General features: G+C 32.6%; 4 protein-coding genes across 7 annotated transcripts; 2 read left to right on the top strand and 2 right to left on the bottom strand.

The window, feature by feature from the left end:
- The first annotated feature begins 623 nt into the window (after window positions 1-623).
- On the top strand, window positions 624-2876 carry LOC123196269 (protein CHUP1, chloroplastic-like). Of its 3 annotated transcripts, XM_044610226.1 has the most exons (5): window positions 624-781; window positions 860-1031; window positions 1127-1194; window positions 1270-1851; window positions 1940-2876. In XM_044610226.1, exons 2-5 carry the CDS (start codon window positions 914-916, stop codon window positions 2843-2845), a joined length of 1674 nt encoding a protein of 557 aa, XP_044466161.1. In that variant the 5' UTR covers window positions 624-781; window positions 860-913; the 3' UTR covers window positions 2846-2876. The 3 variants fall into 3 exon arrangements, with proteins under 3 accessions (XP_044466161.1, XP_044466162.1, XP_044466160.1); XM_044610227.1 differs by having other exon boundaries at window positions 624-1031; window positions 1273-1851; XM_044610225.1 differs by having other exon boundaries at window positions 624-1031.
- Window positions 2877-3757: 881 nt separating this feature from the next.
- Window positions 3758-4633, top strand: LOC123197031 (oleosin G-like). Its single transcript, XM_044611211.1, has one exon. The coding sequence runs from the start codon at window positions 4022-4024 to the stop codon at window positions 4505-4507; it is 486 nt and encodes a 161-aa protein (XP_044467146.1). The 5' UTR covers window positions 3758-4021; the 3' UTR covers window positions 4508-4633.
- A 129-nt stretch (window positions 4634-4762) lies between these two features.
- LOC123196505 lies at window positions 4763-5320 on the bottom strand. Its single transcript, XM_044610568.1, has one exon. The coding sequence runs from the start codon at window positions 5318-5320 to the stop codon at window positions 4763-4765; it is 558 nt and encodes a 185-aa protein (XP_044466503.1).
- A 9056-nt stretch (window positions 5321-14376) lies between these two features.
- LOC123196733 (general transcription factor IIE subunit 1) lies at window positions 14377-20574 on the bottom strand. 2 transcript variants are annotated; one of them, XM_044610831.1, is made up of 10 exons: window positions 20403-20572; window positions 20182-20304; window positions 19720-19840; window positions 18850-18978; window positions 18590-18699; window positions 18292-18475; window positions 16863-17063; window positions 15234-15461; window positions 14936-15140; window positions 14377-14775 (listed from the first exon to the last, which is right to left on the bottom strand). In XM_044610831.1, the coding sequence occupies exons 1-10, from the start codon at window positions 20423-20425 to the stop codon at window positions 14684-14686; spliced, it is 1416 nt and encodes a 471-aa protein (XP_044466766.1). In that variant the 5' UTR covers window positions 20426-20572; the 3' UTR covers window positions 14377-14683. The 2 variants fall into 2 exon arrangements, 1 of the variants encoding a protein (XP_044466766.1); XR_006497729.1 differs by having other exon boundaries at window positions 15223-15461; window positions 20403-20574.
- Window positions 20575-21892: the final 1318 nt, after the last annotated feature.

Genomic DNA, 21892 nt, shown 5'->3' with positions numbered 1-21892 from the left:
TATTATCATATAATTAGATTAGTTTGAATTAAAGTTTTAAAGTAACACTTAATCAACTAATAACATGTCATCTGTGTATTCAAATCATATATCATAAATGTATACATATAATATTACTCAATATATAAATATTGTGTTTTTGTCTTTATACACTCATGTATTTATTGGAAAAAAATAATGTTATCATTACATAAATAAGTATAATTAGATTTTAATACACGTATCTAGATGTCTAAATGAAAGTTATTGGTTACATTATCTTATTGATATAAGAGATGACTAAGTTATCATTCAATGGTAAGAGATTGAAGTAGTATATCGAAAAACTCAAATAAACAACTGGAATTATTAAAGATTATTCTTTTCGTCGTTTTCAAATAAAAAAATTTCTATGTATATTATGAGTCAATTTGTGTATGGATGAAGTAACTAAATGCTCACTATACTATATTTGGAGACTTTTTTGGGGTAGTTTCCGTGTATTTTACTAAAGAGAGGATGTCCACACAACACAGAGAGCATGGATGTGTTCACACCATCAAGAAAAAAGATGCCATAAATTCTAGGAGGTATAAATTGCGAAACGTCTAACAAATTTGACAGTAACCCATTGGACATTTGAACATATTGAAACTTTGCATTCTCATATTACTACTATTTGGCAATTGAATGAAAAAATCTTAGGTTGAATATCTGGAAAAAAGGCTTAGCTATTGAAAGTTATGGTGTAGTGATAGTTACAAGTGTGAGAACTATCTGGGCAAAGATCAACCACAGCTTGGTGATGAGATTTTTTTACTGTGTTTTGGCTAGATATTTTTCTGATAACAATGGAGTGATGTCTTCTTCAATTTTTCAGGCCAATACTCCAACTTTTGCCTGTGCTAGCTGTTACAAACTGTAAAAAATTTACATGATATTCAGCAGGCTGAGCTTCTTTGTTGTAGCTTCAGTTACAGCTTTAGCTGTTTCTCAGATTAACTTTACTGACTCTTCCAGGAAGACTAAATCTTCAAATATCAAACACTCAGGTACCTCATTTTTCTGCAGTTCTGTTATAAATTTCATGGCTTTAAAAAAACTGTCAGTACTCACAATTCTTTGTGGTGTTTTACACATGCTTTAGAGAAAAATGGCACAAGCTTTAAACAGACTGAAGAAGAAGAAGAAGAAAAGATTAAAGATAACTTATCGGTACTCTCTTTCTCTCAGTCTTTTCAAACATTATAAAAAAGGAATTGAAATTGATGCAAATATGAAATCTTGTAGCAGGATGAGAAAGCAGAGAAAGAAGAGGAGGTTGAAAGGGTCATATGGAAGGTGAAAACACATATTTTGATGAAGGAATTGGAGAAGAGGAAGATGGTGCTTGAGAGAAAATCGCTTGAGCTATATGGTCTAAAAGAACAGCAGGCATACATTGCTCAAATGCAAGGGCAATTAGAGGACAAGATGACAGAGATTAATATGCTTGGAGGAACTGCCAATACATTGTGCAGTGAGATAAAGAATCTTAGAGAAGAGATGAAACAGAATATCTTGCCAAAGTTGCAGCTTGAGGGAGACAAAAAGATGGTAGAGGATTTCGAGAAGAAGATGAATGTCAATGCAAGCCAGATGAAGCCGCAGTTAGTGATGCTTGAAGAACAAGTATCAGAATTTCAGTGCAACAATGGAAACCATAAAAACAAAGACATAATTGCGAAGAAGCTTAAAGCTGCTAAACGTACAAAGTTGGAATATGTGGAGATGCAGAGGATAAACAAAGAACTTGAGCTGGAAAAGAGGGAATTGACAATTAAATTAGTTGGTGCTCAAGCCAGAATTACTTCCCTTTCCAACATGACACAGGTACATAAATTTGTTCACAATATGACCTTTTTTTCAGAAACCCTGTAAATAAATCTTATGTATTAAGAGGGAAATTTTAGTTTCACAGGAAAAAATCTTGGGAAAGATAGAGGAAGAGGTGAGAATTTTGAGGCATAACAATGAAGACCTGTCGAAAGAAGTTGAAAAGCTGCAGAGAAACAAATTTAACATGGTTGAAGAACTGGTTTACCAGAAATGGCTTAATGCCTGTCTAAGGTTTGAAACACAGCAACATCAAACAGCATCAAGAAGGGCCTCTTGTGATCTCAACACTTATGCAACCCACAAGGCTGAAAAGGAAGCTAAACAACTGGTTTTAGACCTTAGTTTTGACATGAGTTCTTCTCCCACTTCATCTTCAAATGAGAGCAATGAAATTGACAGTTCCACTAGTACTAAAAGCCCTTCAAGTTCAAACAGCCAGAGAAGCATTAACAATAAGAAATCTGGTTTTGTGCATAGCATCAAAGCGTGGGGAATAAGAAGAAGCAAGGATGACTCGGGAAATTGTCTAATTCGCCGCCACTCTATTTCAATGGTTCCATCAAACAGGCCTAAAATGGTGCAAGACTCCACGGAGTCTCCGGATATGCTGAATCTCCCACGTGTAAGCAGAGTTTCTTTTTGTGATTCAGTTGAAAATCTTATTCCAGATGCACCAAAATCAGTTGAAGAAGTAACAGATGACAAGGAAATGTGCGCTGAGAAGTCTGAGCCAAGCTCAACAACTATTGATGCCATTGCCAGCACCATTGGTGAAGCAACTCTGGTCGGCTCTTCGAATGTTTCAAGCTTGGAATCCATCAGAACGGATAGCTTGAATACAGAAATTGGCAGGAGGATTGAAAAGTCTAGTGATTTTGGTGGTGAAAATCAGGTTGACAAAAGCATTGTTCACCTTGTAGCCGTATTTCTCTTGTTTCTCTTCATGCTGCTTGTTTATTTAGTACTTGTTAATGCTGGGATTTATTAAGCTTAATAGATGATTATCTGCTAATCACACATGGGATTGGATAGTCTATGATGCTCAATATTTTTAATTTTTATTTAAAAATTGTTAATTATAAACTTAATAGTAAGATCTCATGTATTAAAGACAATTTAGGAGAAAGCACGTCTGAAATTTCATCTAACAAATACCAGTGACTGAACTTTGCATTCAAATTTAGTTGAATACCAGGTTCTGCTGAGGCCCAAATATCCACTTTAACTGGGCCGAGTAGCCCAACTCAAACAAGGAGGAATTTTTTTTTTTGCAAGTGCACTCACTTGGGGGTGGATTAAGCTCAGTTTAAACCCACAAATTCGAATTCAAGAGAGGTCCATGCAGTGACATCAATAAGTCAAGAGAGCTCAAGTTGAGTTAACTTCAAATCAAATTTTTTTAATTCAAATTCGATTTATTTAAATCAAACACCAATCTAAACTCAAGTTAAGTTTGCTCAAATCGAATTCAATATTAATGGGACTTACAAAGCCTTCTCAAAGAAAACCCATAAAAAAATTTTTTAGATATTTCTCTTGGTATATTTTCAAACAAGATTTTACATTGCCACAAAGTACAAACTTTGAGTTGTAGGACTGATTAATTATTATCTGGTTGTTGTATATTGTTACGGTTTGAAGGCTCACTTTTAAAAAAACTTTTTAATCGAAAAACAAATATTAATAATAATAGATTATTATAGGATTTAATGATTTTAAATTCAAAATTTAATAATATCTAATTTTATCACGTATAAATACATTATTGATAATGGAATCAATATTTATTATAAATATATTGGTACCATATAATTTTTGAAATGCCAAAAAAAAAAAAAAAAACTATGATTTTTTTTATTAATGCAAATCGGCATAGGCAGGCCCCGATAAATAATTGATGGACACCTTTAAACTCAGCCCGGAAACACCCAATCCCCCCCAAGGCTCCAACTCAAGAAGAAAAAATCAATTCTAGGCTTCATAAACTCTCTCATATATCTCCACGTGTCCCCTTCCATCTCTCCAACAGTGACACCTGTCCCAAAAACCGCCATTTTTACTTTACTTTTTCTTCTTCAATCCTCTTCTCAAATGATCTCTCAATTCTCCCCACAGTAAACCCTCACTTCGTCGTCTTCTTCTCAAAACCTCAGTTTCAAAATCAATGGCCGAACGAAACCCCAACCATCAGCGGCCCTCCAGACCCAATCCGCCTCTCAACGCCAACTCCTTTCTCCTTAAATTCCAAGCCCACGCGCCCAACTCGGCCCAGCTCATCGGCTTTCTAACGCTTTTCATTTCCGGCTCTATTCTCCTCCTTCTCACTGGCTTAACCGTCGCTGCCACCGTTCTGGGCCTCATCTTATTCGCACCTTTGCTCATCATTTCGAGTCCCATCTGGGTCCCCATAGGCACCTTTTTGTTCCTCACCGTTGCCGGGTTCTTGTCGATCTGCGGATTCGGTGTGGCCATCGTGGCTGGGCTATCGTGGATGTACAGGTACTTCCGGGGACTCCATCCACCCGGCTCGGACCGGGTCGACTATGCGAGGAGCCGGATTTATGACACAGCGAGTCACGTGAAGGATTACGCCAGAGAGTACGGCGGGTATTTGCAGGGTAAAGTGAAGGATGCAGCTCCCGGTGCATGAGGGTTCAGATGATAAACGGTGGACCCACGGGCTCTGAACCGGCTTTTGTTATTATCAATGATATTTTTATTTTCTTGTTTTTTGGTTTTCGGGTGCAATTAAAAAAAAAAAGAATTTTGTATGGAAGTCGGTGATATGGAGAGAAAAAAAAAATATATTTCCTTCACAGAAGAGCTAATTACGAACATAATTAGAATACGGGTTATGTGATATATTTGTACATATGTAAAACGACACCGCTTTTACTAATTTTCCTTACCCCGTGGCGGAGAATCCAGCCTCTTGTCTTCGAGCAAGATAGCCCGGCAAAGGACTCGCACGTGGCGATCTCAGAGGCACCTCGCTCAGCTGCTTCCCCCTACTATCATAATAAATTACACCCGGGAAATCCAACGGCTGACATTTATCTCCCATTAAAATGTCTCGCTGCCAGACCCCACCGTCCCCAAACTCCTCCTCGCGGAAAATCGTATCCTCGTGGAAATTCGTATCCTCGTCTTTCTCATCAATCACTTTTTTCTTGTGCATTAAGTTGATCGCCTTGTTACTTATCGTCGTCACGAGCTGCTTCGGTTGGCTCCTTAGCGGTGATTTCGGACTCGGGCCCGGACTTGGAGGAACCGATGAAAAAGTGTTGCTACGTCTGTCTTTGTATATTTTTGTACTAAACGGTTTGGCTTTGAGCTTACTTGAGACACGACTGGCGTGCTTGGCGCAGAGAGCCATGAGAGATGAGATGGTGATGAGGAAGGTAGCTGAGAGCCGCTTTGGTGAGGCCGAACCAGCACCGTTTCCGGAGGAAACTCGGACCATCTTGAATTTTTGTGCCGTGTTGTGTTTGTTTTTTTTTTTTTTTTTTTTTTTTTGTATTAACTGAAAACGGAGAAATGGCGCGGAAGGCTGTGTTTGTTGTGTAGAGGCTAATTGTATTTGTAGGTGAATAATGGGTTTAGGTGACGGCTAATAGCCGGTGGCACTTAGTTTGACTCAATCGCCTGAGACATTTTCGATAAAAATTAATTAAAGACGACTACGGGATGGTAATAAATTGAATTTTCGACTAATTTATAACCAATTACGTAATGTTCTAAAGGGATTGACACTGACTGTTAATTAATCAATTAACAACAAATTTTGCAGTTTAAAATAATTTAGTGGAAACTTACCTGCGGCAACAGAAGCACCAGATCATGATACTTACCACGTGTCGTGCAGTTAGGGATGGAGCTGTTGAGTCAACGTCTTTTAGTCTGAATCGTTGGGGTCTTCGTGGAATTGGCCAATTTTTCTAAGTTCGCAAAGTACCAGACCGATCGCTGCTTGCAGCTTCAGATTTGTGTCGTATTTCTCATGAGGGCACGTTTGTCACAAACCTACAGTCCACTCTTTTCTTCAATTTTTTGGGCGGTGAAACCATATCAATTTTGATATATTGATTATATGTTATTATAAAAATAAAATAATATTTAATTAAATAATATTATTTATATATCATATATAATATTGTTGTTTTTATTTTATTTTTAAAGAATTTATTTTGGATTATGCATATTATATATTCATTTAATTCAAAATTATATAATAAAATAATAAAATATTATCGTGAATATATAAATCCATATTTATTATTAGTATATATAAATTTATTTAATCAATAATTATGAGCCAATAAAAAAATCACTCCTAAAAATTTATCTTATGCAATCTAATGATTGAAATTATAACCATTATTTGATTAAATCACACTTAGACAGATATCATTCCTTATGAGTTGTATCTATCCAGATGTGATTTGTTATCTCGTTTTTTTAATACGATTTTAAATAAATCACATTTTTCTAATGCAATCTATCAACTTGGCGTCAATGGTTTATTTTCCTTTTTTTTTTTTGGTGAAGGGAAATATTTTTTACGGACTTCTACCATAAATTTTTTTATTGATGAGGTGGAGTTTTGAGTGTAAATTTGTAGTTGAGAAATTTAAGAGGTGAAAATTTGTATTTTACTTAAAATATAATAAGGGTTATAAGACTAAGCTTGATTGTGAGTAAAACCAAAAGAAGGTTTTGGGATAAGAAAAAGGCAAGTTTGAATAATATACAATATTCTTTAGTGATTTTGTGAAGAAATTTTATATATTATATGTTTAATATTTGTATTTATTTTTTGGGAGTATTTATATGGTGAATATTACAATATAAAATAATATGAAAAGTATTTATTAATATGGAAATCCCAATGGGAGAAAATTTCAACAAGAATTTGATGACAAAGCAAGTTGTGGGTACTTAACTTGTGGTGAAGATTGAAGATTGTAAGTCAACTATTTTGATGGAAAAATCCCTTTTTAATTATAATTAAAAATGGTGAAGAAAGCAAGTCAACTGTTACATCTATTTGAGAAACTTATTAACTTAGTGTTAGGTCACCTTCCATTAATTTTCTAAGTAAAATTCATGTATCATCTTTGCTAATTAAAGTCAAATTTGGCTTGAATATTATCTAATCCCTCAATATTTTTTATCTTATAATTAAATATTAACGTGTGGTTTGTATTGTAATTGGACTCATTCTTAGGAATATATACAAAAGATGAATCAATTAGGTGTCTAATCGTAACGTAAGTAAAATAATGAACAACCCAAAATGGGATAAAAACCCTTCTATAAGAAAACAATGAGAAAAAAGACTTTTGATAGTTTTAACTATTCATACTATCTCTATAACATGTCATTCCAATGTGAAAAGTAGGAATTTTATTAATTTTTTTATATTTTATTTTGTTATTTAGTTTACTTTGAATCCTATAAAGTTTTGAGTATGAACAAAGAATCAAAGATGAACAAGAAATGTTCAAACTTAGAGTATATCACATTTTCCCACCCAAGGTTTGGCAGGAAAATCTAATTTACTCTTCAATAAAGAAAATTGACTAGGAGAACAGACTTGAGAAGGAAATTAGAGGAGTTTTAACAAGAAATTTTGACCATGATTTTACAAAGACTATGTTGATGACTTTGAATAAGGTTGTTTTGTTTTTATGTATTATTATAATTATTTTGTTAAAACAATAAATTGATTATATCCTTACATGAACGAAGAAACATTTTACTTTAAAGTTGATGAACAAAATATATTAGCTTTTCAGTACAAATAATGATGTGTCACAAATGCTAATTATAAATATATTTCCATAATCAGACTTTAATTATATTTAAAACCCATTTTATTTTATAATTGAAATTAATCAAAGACTTGGTCAAAGGTCAATTGGAATAGGATGAAAAATGCAACAAGTCATTGGTTATTGGTTGAATATACATTGATACATTGCCTAATTATCTGACGGCTAGGAAATGAGAAAAGATAAGAATGATAAAAAAAAAAAAAAAGGAAAAAAATATAATGTTGTTAGAGTGAAAATGTAATTTTTTTATAATATTAAAAGTATAAGTGATATTAATTCAATTATGTTTTGTAGTGACAAAAATACCATGTGATTGATAAAATTAACATTTGACTTACACGGGTGAACAAAAAGCAAACTTTTCAAATTTAAAAGATGGGAAGTCATTTCATCAAAGTTCAGGTGGGATACAGTCATTTAATCTATTGGGCCACAAGGATGGACTAGATGTGCAGAACAAGTTGGGGCGGACTATTTTGCCCATAAATCCTCTGCTCAAATGGGTTGACGCCTTGACGGGCCTAATGAGTCCGTCTATTAACACAGACTCTAATTTTCCATCTGTAACATTGTATTTACGATAAATATAAATTTATGTATTAAAAAAAATATGTTATTATATAATTAAATATTATTTTATTTTTAAATCATTTAATTAAATTATGATATATTATTATTAATACCCAAATTAATTCTCGTTAGAGGTGGATATAACATTACTCGATCATTCATTTTACATTATTTATGCCACATGATTTCTAGGATAAACATTTTCAATAAGAAGAAAGAATTGAGGACAGAGCTTTTTATCTACACAGTTCAAAATCTAAATTCAGTATGTGAATAATTTGTATGGATCGTGCAATTGTGGTCCTCTTAAATCATTACAAATATAAGTGGTGATCAATGTGAAGTCCTATTGCACTTCCCATGACCCACTTTTTTCACTTTCTTTTATCAAAACACTGAAGATTAACATGAACTTCGAGAGAATTATATAAACTTTGAGAGAATCATATCTCAAAAGTTACATATTAAGTTTGGAGAGTCCGAACTATATAAACTTCATATCAGAAATATATACCTTTGCACTTGCCCACTAATATACTTTTTTATGTAGGATTCAAGTCTTATACCTTAACTTAGTCACCACATTTCATAGCTCTAGTGTCGATTTAGGTAGTTGTATGCTAGCCCTATATAGATACTACAATATTGATATTACCATTTATGTCACACAATTGAAACTGGAAAACGTATTGGTGATTGTAATATCAAATTATATGACCTTGGAAGAATCATGCCCCAAAAGTTAACGGTTAAGATTAGAAAACTCAAATCCATATGAATCTCGCATGAGAGTTCATACTTTTCAATATAGAATCAAATTCTCGTACCTTACACTTTAGACTGTAATATAGACATAATAAACAATATTTCAATGAGTTTTGAAATATTTTTACATGTTATGTGTGATTATTGTCACATGGTTTCTCTGTTTCCCTCACTATATTTCTGTTGATGAATTTTGGATTGACATCGCCACCATTGCTGGCCAAAGAAGAGAGGAGCATTCTCAGAACTTATAAGTGAGGCGGTGCTGCCACTAATTTTAAAGTCAAGCAAACCACTATGCTCGGTAACAGCATTATTGTTTCATACGGCACTAGCAACATCATTGCTACAAGAAAACATGTGTACAATATTTAGCTTCACCAACTCAACAGTTTCGCTTTTAGATTCTTCAAAATTAGATACTTCGTCCCAAAAATAAAAAGCGAAAAATACTATTAGATATATAATTTAAATATCCATATTAGTTAATTTCGATACATGTTATTAGAGTATAGGGTTTGTTCATACCTAAATGATATCTTCGTAACTCACTTTTATAATTTGTTATTTTCAATTATTAAAATCATGTATGAAAAAAAAAAAAAACCTCGAATTGGGGCATGTTCTGATTCATTGCAGTATCATCCGACACATGAAATTCTTTAGTAAGAACTAAGAATTTCAATTAAAAGGGCATAAATTGACTTAAGAGAGGATTATTAGCTAAAATAAAAGGAGAATCCATGAAAATAGGTTGACATTGTTGCTTTTCTTGAACTAAATAATACCAACCCCACTTTGAAATTTTAAACCCTAATTTTCAACTTGAAAGATCACCATTCCGTCATCGTCAATGCCCTGGGAAATTGTTTATACTTTAGAATCCTATGTTGAATATGTGAACTTTCAAACCTTCTGCCTATAAGTTTTTATTTATTAATTATTACTTTTCTTATTTGGATTAATTTAATCACTAATGATTTTCATATAATGTGTTGATATTATCTAATCTGCATAAACGTCGTAAGACATTATTTGTTTTATTCTTTATTTACCTCATAATTTTGTATCTGAAAGATACCTTGTGAGGAAATGAGGGATAATAAATTTATATTGATCCAAAAACTTCGATTTTGTTCGACATGTGATTTTTTGCACAAACACATCATCTAGAAGTTTGAATAGAAAATCTGATATTATCCCTAAAGACGATATCATTATTGATATTGTTTTGATTCGTATCTAACAAGTCACTTAAAACGACAATATATTATTTGTAATAACCTTCCTTGACTTCATAATTTTACCTTAAAAACATGTTAAGAAGAAGAAAAGATATATTTGTATTGACTCAAGAGCATCGGCTCCTTTCTTTTAGATGAGATTTTTGGCAACATCTTAACACAATTATGTCTCTCTAGTCAACCTTTAATTACTCATGATGTTACAAATTATTAATCTAATTATTATGTAATCGGACTTGCTATTAATAGTATTTATAATTAATATTAAAATCTTTTTATTTTCTCAGCGAGAGTTGCTGAAATTCTGGCTTCAGTGACATGCCGTGCCGTCACAGCCACTTCAGCTTCCTCTTCCACATATAACAATAGTCATGACCCAGAATAAGCTCGAATCAATTAAATATAAAATAAATAATAAATAAATAAATAATTTGCATGATCGAGCATGCAGACAATTCAATAATTAAAAAATATATAAATTAAGACAGACTGTTCCAAATGAAGTATCAAGCTATATGATCATACAAATAATCTCACACAACGGAGCCGTTTATGAGCTTTTCTTTTCTTCTTAATGAGAAGAAAAATGAATGATTAGCGTAAATAATCATATATATAATTGCAAAATTACATGAACAGATTGAACATGCTACACAAGAAGAATTAAACCTCTAGATATCTCAATGGTGCAAAGGGTTTGGGCCGGTGGGAACAAGCCGTTTTTCGACGCCGTATCCAGGGTTGACGTCGGTACTGGGCGGTTTCGGCCTGGAGTGCAGGTGTTTCCGGTGGTGTCTGTGGTGGCGGTGGGAGAGAAACGGAGTGAAGTCGAATTTGGAAGGTGCAGAGAGTTTGGTGTTGCTCAAATATGTGTTGTGATGATGATGGAAGAATAGAAGAAAAAGAAGAAGAGAGAGGGAAAGAATTACACTGAAGATTTGTGGGAGCTTGAACGTGATGGCCATGGCAAGGGAGAGAAGAAGAAGAAGAAGAAGAAGTGAAGAGAGAGCATGGAGAAGTTTAATGAATTTGATCAGAAGAAGAAAGAGAAGGATGAAACTGACATGACAGACAGCTGCTTAAAAGAGGTAAAGGAGAAGGAAAATTAGAGAGTGCTGGCTTTCAAGAGACTGTGAAGAGGGTGTAATTAATTAAGGTTAATCAAGATTAGTTTATAGTAATAATAATGATAATTAATGAGAGAGATGCGGAGAGGGAGGCAGAAAAGTCGAGCATTGTTGTTGCTGTTGTTGTTCCAATGAATCTTCCTTTACGTTCAAGGAACAATGGATCATTAAAAGCACTTTGTCAAACCTTGAAGATTAATTATCATTTTTTATAAATTTACTTTGAAAATATGAGCAGACAAGAGATTAGGTGAAAATATTACTGTTTAGTGTTTACTAATACCCCCATTAATATTAATTAATCATTAAACTAAAAATTAATCTTAAGTTTACTTGAAAAAAAAAAATAGTTTGGTCTCATGTACGGCTAGATGCGATTCAAATCGGTTTGGATTCAAATCAAATAATACAATTTCACACAGGGATAACTCTAGTTTGAGATACAATTGAGTTCAACTCAGTTAAATTATCGAAAAGTCGATAATAAATTTATATTCTTTGATAACTTTTCTTTTTCTGTAATCTTTTCTCTAAATTCATCACTAATTGAGCATTATAAGCTTGATTCAAATTGATCATTCTCAGTTTCAGTTATACTCGAACTAATATTTATACATACTTGGTTTGGTTTGAATTGAAAACACACATATTAATCAAGTAAAAAAAATGATGAACAACTCATAAAACAGGAACCGGAGAATTAATTAATTGGCCGACACTGAAAGCGAAAAAAAAAATTAAAAAAAAAAATTGATGCTGTAATTTGGAAGCAACAATGGCGAGTTGACTTAGAATTATGAAAGAAAAAATGGGAACAGAAATAATCCATAAATAAATGGATGGGCAGTTGGATTTATGTTCATATTCACACGCTTTAACATTTTAATACACGTGAAGTTGCATGGGAGGATACAATTCCTTCACTGATACTCTTCTTCTTCTTCCTCTTCTTCTTTATTTATTTATTTATTGTATTTTTTAGAACATCTTTTACCTCTGTTTAAATGGAATTTGATGAAATATTTGCCTACAAATTATTTATTGGTACTAGGTCAATATTGATAATTGAAAGAACGATAACTATTAACCTGTAATTTTGAATCATTTATATGTTGTGTAAAAATCTTTTGCCCTAGATAGGGGAACAAGTTTAAAAATCTCAAATCATTTATATTTTTTAATATTGGGTTGGGGAAAAATTGTGATTTTTCAAATTATTTATATTTTTTAACCTATGGGGTTGATGCAAATGGAAAAAAAGATAAAAATCCTATATGAAAGGAAAAAAACGATTTTTTTAAACTGAAAAACTTTAAGTAGAAGTAAAATTATTAGTTTTCAAAATTTTAGGAGAAAATATAACGAATTATATATATTTTTAGTATTATTGTTAAAATAACAATTTTACCTTTAACTATAACTAAAAATTTTAACAAAAATTGATTTATGGGTGAGATTTTAAGTTTTTAAAAGTTGGTGGACTTGAATTGAAATTATACTATACCTTGGGTGAGAATAAGTCTTTTGACCAAAGTAAAATTAGTAATGTCTAGAGTTATTGGTGAGTTATTCGCAGTTTAATTTGAATTTAAATCATTTATTTTTATTTTGAATTCAAGTTCAAATTGAAATATTATCAATTTGATATTTAAGTTCGAGTTTGAGCCACCCTATAAGTAATTGGTTCGATTTTATTACACCGCATATAACTCTTCTCCCAAAATTATATGCATAAAAATTAAATTAATAATATAAAAAATTTCCCATATCTTAAGGGAATGGAAAAAGACTTTGAATCGATTTTTGCAAAACGAGAGGCTCCGTTGTCGGATTGACCACGAAGACGGTTCGCTGATTTTCTAATTTTGTGGGTGGCTGGCTGGCTCTGAGCTTTTTATTTGCATGTACTAGCTTGATTTAGAATTAAAAAAATTGACCATCAAATTTCAATATTTTATTGTGTTGCGTTTTTTTATTGGTTTGTGGGTAAAGTCCTTTGCGGGATAATTTGTCAAAGAGGGTGGTTAGACAACCATCTTGGATGGGTATCAACTGGGTCAAATTTGAATAACATGTGATTTGAATTTAGTTTGAGTGAAAAATAATTTTATTTGAGTTCACTTTGGGTTTCTTAAGCCAAAATGAATGATTGTTTGAGTTTGATTTGGTCTCTGAATTAGAAGTTCGAAACTTTATTCGAGTTAATAATTTAAATTTATAGTTTGAAATTAAAATGATATCATTTTATTTACTAATAAATAAAATGACATTTTTTTTTACTATTATTAGATATGACTTGAATTAAGTCATAAATCTAACTTGAATTGAATCGAATTATTATCCAATTTGTAAGTTAATTCAAATCAAACTCTCTTTATCTTTAGTTTAATTCAATTTAAAAAATGAATTAACTTTTTCAATTAGAGTTTATCTCGAGTTTAATCTATAAAAATTTGAATTGAATTAAATTAAATTGAACTAACGTTTTAGATTAAGTCAATCTAAGCCGAGTAAAGAGGTCCCCCCATGGTTAGATTTGCCATCACAATAAGATAAGGAGAAAAAGGGAAATTAATTGAAATTTATTAGTCAACTTGTAAGTCCCACTTCGGCTTTTCATTTAAAGTTTAAACCACAAAAACACCCACTAACCCAAATTCATGAGTTTGATTTGATTTGTGACTGTGATTGTGATTGTGAATGTTAGTGGAAGTGGAAGCACTTTTGAGTAACAACGACATAATTTTGAGTTGAGTTGAGGCTCATTTGGGTTGGCTACAAAGTTATTTTTGAGTCTCTTTTTTTTGAAAAAAAAAATATACGTATATATTTTGGGAGGAGGAGTGATTTGTTGCCTTTGCACTTATAAACTGAATCTGATCGAATTGAAACAACAACTTTGCGTTCCAATCATTCAAGCCAAGCAATGGATTTACTTAAGCACGAATCCATCCCAAAGATAAATGGGGAGGAAAGTGATAAAAAAATGCCAAAGTTCGTAGTTATGATACCATTTATTGAAGTTTTAGTGTTTCGTATCAGCAAAAATACAACGAAAAAGAAAAAACAAAGTTCTTTACAAAATATTTCCAGGGCACTCAACCAAGTGTTGCTTTCCCACGCCTAAAAAGTATGAGTTAGTTCTTCAAATAGCATAGATGACTAGCAATGGTGACTTGAGGGAAATCTGTGCAAAGGGCGCCCACCTTTGCTCATATATATTACATATTGCTGTCAAAGGAAGCAGAAATTCATTCTACCAATAGAGTATTCCCTTCTTTCTTCAACCTTCCTCCCAGTCGATATCGTCTTCTTCCTCTCCAGAAGCCTCGGCTTCAACATTCAAGTCATTGACCTTATATTCATTTGTATTGCCTGTGGTAAAGCAAAGTAACATAATTCATGAATAATGACTACTGAATTAATGGCATGTGTTAATGTTCTGAACACCAAAGTTGTAAGCAAAATCATATACTGAACTTGTTTGAGCAATTCTTTATCATTCCAAAATTTATTGCATAATTACTACAATTACCTGCAACTGGAGCCTCTTCCCAATCGACATCATCATCTCCCTCATTGTCTTCACGTTTTGCCTTCATGCCCACTTGACGATTGGCATGATTTCCACCATCAGAAATGGGTTGTGTGTTTGAAGTTTCCTGTTGCATCTTTGCAGCTTCTTGCAGCTCTTGTTGTTTCTTAAATAAAGCAGCATAATAAGCTTTAACATACTCATCCTGAAACATAATTGATAAGCAGAAACTATGTCAATTTCACAAGCAACATGTATCAAAACGAAAAAATGTAACAGTTAATCACATTGCACGAGCCTGTAAGCTCCTTTTATCATCTTCAACAGTGGACTTCTTGTCATCTGACAATCCTCCGGTAACTGAACTTTCACCCATCTTTGACTCTGGCTCAACCTCTCCACGTTGTTCCTTTGTAAGATTCATTCCTTGCTTGATCATCCAAGGTGGCAACACTTTGAGAGATGTGGCAGCATCAGATTTGACATCCACTTCCTTGCCTTCAGCACCAGCAAAGGCAACTTCAACCTGCAAAATTTAATCACAGATTGCTCTCCAAAAAAACAAAAAAAAAATCCAATCCAATTTAATTTTAGTACGCTAGACACTACAGAGTTGCAAACTCAACAAGATAAGATAGTGTTCCTCCAGTGGTTAATTAGATAAAATTTCATCATAACTTTTGCGTTGATAGCTGTACACCCTGTGAGATATATCTAAACCCCCTGTGATTAGTGATTTAAAGTCATGTCTAAGCAAACATATATAATCTCAGTAATGGCAAGGGTGAATTACTTCAGGTGTTCATAGACGTAATCTACATGTACCTTTAAAACAATGATACATCAATTTGTTTATTCAATGGCATAGACAGTTTATTAACTGCTGATATTACATATGAATTGGACTAAAATACAAGAATAGGTATAATTCTCCATAAGAGGGTTTTACCTTTTACCAAAAATGTCTATGACAAGACACTTTGTCCATATATTTAGATTAAAGCACTGCATAGAAGTCTCAGAACAAAATCTTGCATTCCATAAGTTGAAACTTTTATGAGACCAATTGCATGGGGAAAATAATTAAATCTACCAGATTACGCTCACAAACCATTATCCTTGGTATAACCAGCTTGCTCTCTAACAATACAAGATTCTTTTTGCAGATCTTGGAATATGTTTGGTTAAGTTAGGAAAAAGGCTAATCTTAAAACCAAAAAACTGCAATCAGAGTGCTAGATTGTTAACTTTCAAATTAATAACGGTCTATTAGGCTGGTATGGTTAAAAATACAACAGAATTTAATACAGATTACATGGATTCTTCTGACCATACAATCTGTATAATTTTGTTAACTAATAGATGGAAAAATTAATAACTTCAAGACAAGTAACTACCATGATAGCATTGTTCAACATACCAGCCTCGTCGGACAATCTCAAATAAAAAACAGCTAGGTTGAGGACCCAGTCACAATACAACTGTATAGGAAACCATGATAGATATTCAACCTATGGGATACTACTAAAATTGTCTCCCACATGCAAACCCAACATAGTACTTGCACACATAGACCCTGTGATTACTGATTTATAGACTAAACAGACCATGGTAAACAAGAAAAAAAACCTTGAATATATTAGATGAATAAAAATCAAAAGCTCAAACTAATAAGTTGAGAACCCACTGCAATTTGGAGTTCCATGCCAGATAATTAAATTAACTCGTATTGATTTATACTAAGACACATCATAGGCAACTAATCTTTCATGAGCAACAAAATAAATCACCACCGTAAATGACATTACAGTCTAGCATGAGCACATCTTATAGTAATAATAATAATAATTTAAAAAAAACTATAGAACTAAAACTCTAATCTAGAAATTCACACTAAATGGGGAAAAAGCTATAAGAAGAAAGTCACCTTTGTGTCACCAAGAAATGGCATTGGTGTTCCACCATACCCAACCTGAGAAGATTTTGAAGGATCATTGGAACTAGAATCACCATTAGCTGCACGCCCAGCGGCACTTGCTCGAGCTTCCCATGCTTGGAGAGTTCCAAATTCAGGCACAGCCAAATCTTTCACTCTGTCGAGTTGACTCATCAAGGGCTTGAGCTGAGTCTGCAGTCATTTAACCAAATTAAAAAACAAAAACACAGATATGAAGCCCTAAGGGCCCAAAAACATACAAGATGAAAACAAATATCCAATTCCAAAATATCAACAAAAAGCGTACTGAAAATTTCCACAAAAATCTTCCTTAGCTGGGGAACCAAAGCTTCCCAACAGTGAATAAAGAAAAAACTTCCAGGAGCTCAAAATTATAGGACGCAAAAAAAGAAGCCCGGCAGCTTACTTTTACCCCACATAACATGATCTCTCCCCAAATTCATCATAAAAAATTCTCCTATTTCCTTCTATCCATAGAACTTAAGAAATTGACAACACTGCACAATTCCAAAACACAACTTTTCTTCTGCATCCCCAAGTGGCATCTGGCATGTCTTTTTAACAAAGCCAAAGAACAAGACCCAGTTCTTAGAAGATTCAACACAGAGGCAGTGCAAAATGAAGTGGTCAGGTAATCTTGTAGTCTGTCTTTAAAAGATGCATAAATTTGAAGATAAAGATATATCAGTTCTTTTCGTTTGAATCAAATGATTTATATTGATTTTTCTAAGCACAACAGTTCACACTAACACCTTAACTTTGCTGAAAACTTGGCTTTCCAAATCAATTCAGAGGGCTCAAATAAAAGAGTGGATTATCAATAACATTTTCGATAAGAGATCTAGAAAAGAAAAAATCAGGACCTGTCATGCAACAAAATCTACAATCATTCTTTCATCTAGATAAAGCTGTCTAGTAAGACAATAAAAACAAAATAAAGGCTAACCCACCAAAGGCAAAATTATAATACAAACTGTCTGACATTATAAGCAAGTAGTACTACACAAATAAATAAATAAGGCTACAATCAACTCAGCACAAGACCCAGTAAACTTCACTGCCAATTGCTAAGCAATGACAAGGATCTTTCTATTTCAAACAAGTATGACACAAACCTTGTCACCAAGCCAACTACAAGGTAATTAACCATAAAACAGAAAGATATTCTCTTTGACTTATTCAAACCTCACCGTGCTATAGTGCCAAAGCATACCTATAATCTATGCAAAGCAGATCTCTATTTAAGGCAAAAATGTGAGTAAATATATCAAATAATGGGGAAAAGTTAAAAGATCTACCATTATGTGATGATAGTACCACAGAAATTCAGATAATGCATGGTAGTCAGAGGAAAAGTATCAAAATTGTAAAACAAATAAAGCCATAATTAAATAGAAACCTCCATTTTTTGAAGCATGCTCTTCAGTTTTTCACGGCGCCGCTTCCTTGCATTATCATCTCCATCTCCTCCTTCTTGAGCTGCAAACTTGTCACTCTCTGCCCGGAGTTCTCCATGGCAACTTTCACAGCGAAAATTACCATCTTCCTCACAAACCAATCGCAAAGCATCCAAGGCATTATATCTGGACATGCCATCAGAAAATACTCAAGTTTTCAAGAATATAAAATTCATTCCATAAGTATCCACTGAGATTAACATCAAAAGCAAAGATTTAAAAGTGAGGGATAGCAAAAACCTTTTATCACATTTAGGGCATATATATTCCTGAATTGTGTTCCTGTTATCCAGCTCATCCTTCAATTTTTTCTTCATTCGGTGGATTCTGTACCTGACAACATCATAGATCTGCAAGGAATCTCTGAATTAAGCTTTTTAGCAAATTACAAGCTAGAATTTAGTTGGTACGTGACAAGATGGAAGATTAAAAAGGATTCTCTGTCCTAACAAAATATTTGACATCTGTTTATCAAATTTGGTGATCAGAGTAAGAGTAACCTGTGCATAATCTAGACAACAGTATGAGTGAGTGTGCAGCTTAATCTTTTCTTCCCCCTCTTTTGCAAATGCTTGACCATCAGCTGTGGCTGCAACAGCAGCACTATATATCTTTGCACCCTTAGCTGTCTGCAACAAAACAAAATAAAATAAGAAAAGATGAAAATGATAGATCCCACATGAGCGGGGAAAGTGTTGATTAATCTAAAACTGACAGTTAATGTTGGGTCATTTTCCACATGTTAAGTCAAGGACAAAAAAATCAGTCCCATAGCAGCCAAGACACATGAACAACATAAACTAAGATATATACATATATATGCTTTTCAAAAAATGAAACTTTAATTTTGCTTGAAATTTTTTTTTTCCTTCTATTTTCTGTGCTTTTTGGATGTCTACAACAAAGAAATTCTTAAGAGAATTTAAGCATAAATCCCAACGAAAAACGATCTACCATTGTAATATAAGCAAGAAGAGGATAAATTATAGATCAGCCAAAAGCATTTTGTGCTGACAGGATTCAAACTATGCACTATGCAAAGTTTAACGTCTCAAATTACACCTCTAAGCAAATATAAACCAAGATTCTTTTAACATGAAAAATTATAAGAAGCTAGATTGAACACTAAATTTCATGCTGAAGATAACAGACAGTAAAAAATATATATACATAATGATTTTGAAATAATTTTGGATAGTTCTAAATACATTTTAGTAAGAAGATGCTATGAAATTACAACAGGCATGAAGAAAGCATAATAAAACTATAATTCAGAAGCAGCTGAGGGCAGAATATAAAAAGAAGTGTAACATACTAGTAGGATCTAAGAAGGGCCTCAGTAGAATGCATGAAATATAGTGAACACTGACCTCTTTCCTATGATCACGGGTTACTAGTTTTTCTTCCTCAAAAAATCGCAATGTCCGGCGAAGTTGCTTGGAGTGCAGTTTCAAATCCTTCGCCAAATCTTCTTCCCTTACCCATTGCCGTCTGGAAAAGATAAGACATATATATTGGTCAATTATAAATAATGTAGAAGCTTGTTAACCCCAGAAGGGCTCCTCAAAAACACAATATTTTCTCCAAGTAAACATCCTATCACTTCTAAAACGAAGCTCTAAAATGACCTGTATAGCTAAAACAGCTAACTTAAAACTCAATTCCAAAATAATCCCCGTTTCATTGCACAGTCTCAATTAAGACAAGCAGTAACTAACTTTTTGACACACAATCAAGAGTGTTGATTTTCTAACTTAACTTTTCTACTTCAAATTCAAAAACCGAAAAAACATTTTAAGAATTCCCTAGTTGAATCTGATTCCTTTAAATACCTCGTTAACGCATCGAGCACCACGACGGCGATCCCTCTGTTATCACTCCGCCCAGTTTTGGGTTGATTGTCGCCTTTTGTCGTTATATCATCATAAAAAGCCCGTGCCGCAAGCTTCACCAATCTGTGAACACACCGAATTCAATTGCGTCAGTTTCTGTTAAAATAATTGCTTGATTTAAACTTTCAGTTTCTGATTGACAGAGCTGTGCAAAGTGTTACTTGTTAAAAGGTTCGACACTCATTGCTGTTGACTGAAATTTAATCGAATGTCCAGAAAATTTAAGGGTTTACAGTTAATTGTACTCGAAGTTTAGTTCTAGAATAAGTCGTACGATCTCCTTCCGAGAGAGACCTGGAAGTCTCTTAGGTTAAAATAAAGCCAAGACCTGAGCATGTAGAAGAGGATTGTTTCAGAGCACCCTTAAGTTTTATAAATTATTTCTAGTCCTGTAAGTTATGAATATTTTTACGGTTATCCATTTGTTGGTTTTGCAGAGATACCCACGATCGTGAAGAGTTTTTAATTTTTTTATTTATTAACCGAAAATTAATTTTATTATAAGAGAAATTAAATTAAATAACTAATTTATCTTTTTATTAAATAAAAATAACTATTTTTTTTATTTTTAAATAAAAATGTTTACTTTTCTTGTTCTTAAATAAAAATATCTTAATTTTTTTTTTAAATATCAAAATTACTATTCACCACATGTATATAAACTCTTTTACTTTCACTTTCATTATATGTATTTTTTATATCACTTAAACACTTACTCTCACTCTCAGTCTCACTTTTGCTTAATATCAATTATTACAGATTCGTTCGGAAGACAGAAATTCGTATTTCTAAATTTGAATTGAAAAAAATCAATTTATGAAAAAAAATATTTATATGAATCTTAACTCAAAATTTAATTTTATTTGTTAAATCTAGTTTGTATATCATGTAAAAAGGGCATTTAGATATTTAATAATAATTTAGGGGTTAAATAAAATTTTAAAAAAATATGAAAGGTATTTTGATATTGCATAATATATAAAAGATTTAAATAACATGTTAACAATAAATAGATATATTAAAATACTCTAGAATGTAAACAATCAAAATCACTTGAAAATATAAAAAAACAGATATAATTTTCAAAAACTACATATTCTTAGGAATGAAAAAACCGAAAAACGATATGAAATTTTATAATTATATTGTAAAACATGTCTAAAAAAACATAAAAATAAAAAGATAGATGTCAAATTTGAAAACTATATATTAAAAAAGTCTAGATTGGTCACAATCAAGCTCAAAATCATAAAAACTGAAAATAATAAATTTGGTAAAACAAAAAAACTATATAATATACACTGAAATAGTTTTATTTGGGCCTCCAAATTGGGCGCAACTAACAAAACTGGTTGTCATTATAGAGCTTGAAACAAGCTTCGCATTGATATATTATTGGCCCCATAACTCCTTTCGGATCAAAAGTTATGACGTTAAAAGTCTGTCTCTTATAGAATTTATAGTTTAAAAAAAAAAAACTTAATTTCCACCCAACCCACGATTTTCACAGATTATCTCTCAGTTCAATGTAAAATTTTCCATGGACCCTTACGGATCTCCCTCTTTTTCCCCTCCCCCTAAAATTTTGAAAACGCTAAATTTCTCCTTCACCCTATAGGCAGCCATGGGAGATTGCCGTAGCACAGATAAA

Source organism: Mangifera indica, chromosome 14 (genome assembly GCF_011075055.1).
Source record: "Mangifera indica cultivar Alphonso chromosome 14, CATAS_Mindica_2.1, whole genome shotgun sequence".
In the NCBI taxonomy this organism is placed as follows: Eukaryota; Viridiplantae; Streptophyta; class Magnoliopsida; order Sapindales; family Anacardiaceae; genus Mangifera; species Mangifera indica.
This window is presented reverse-complemented; position numbering and strand designations above follow the sequence as displayed.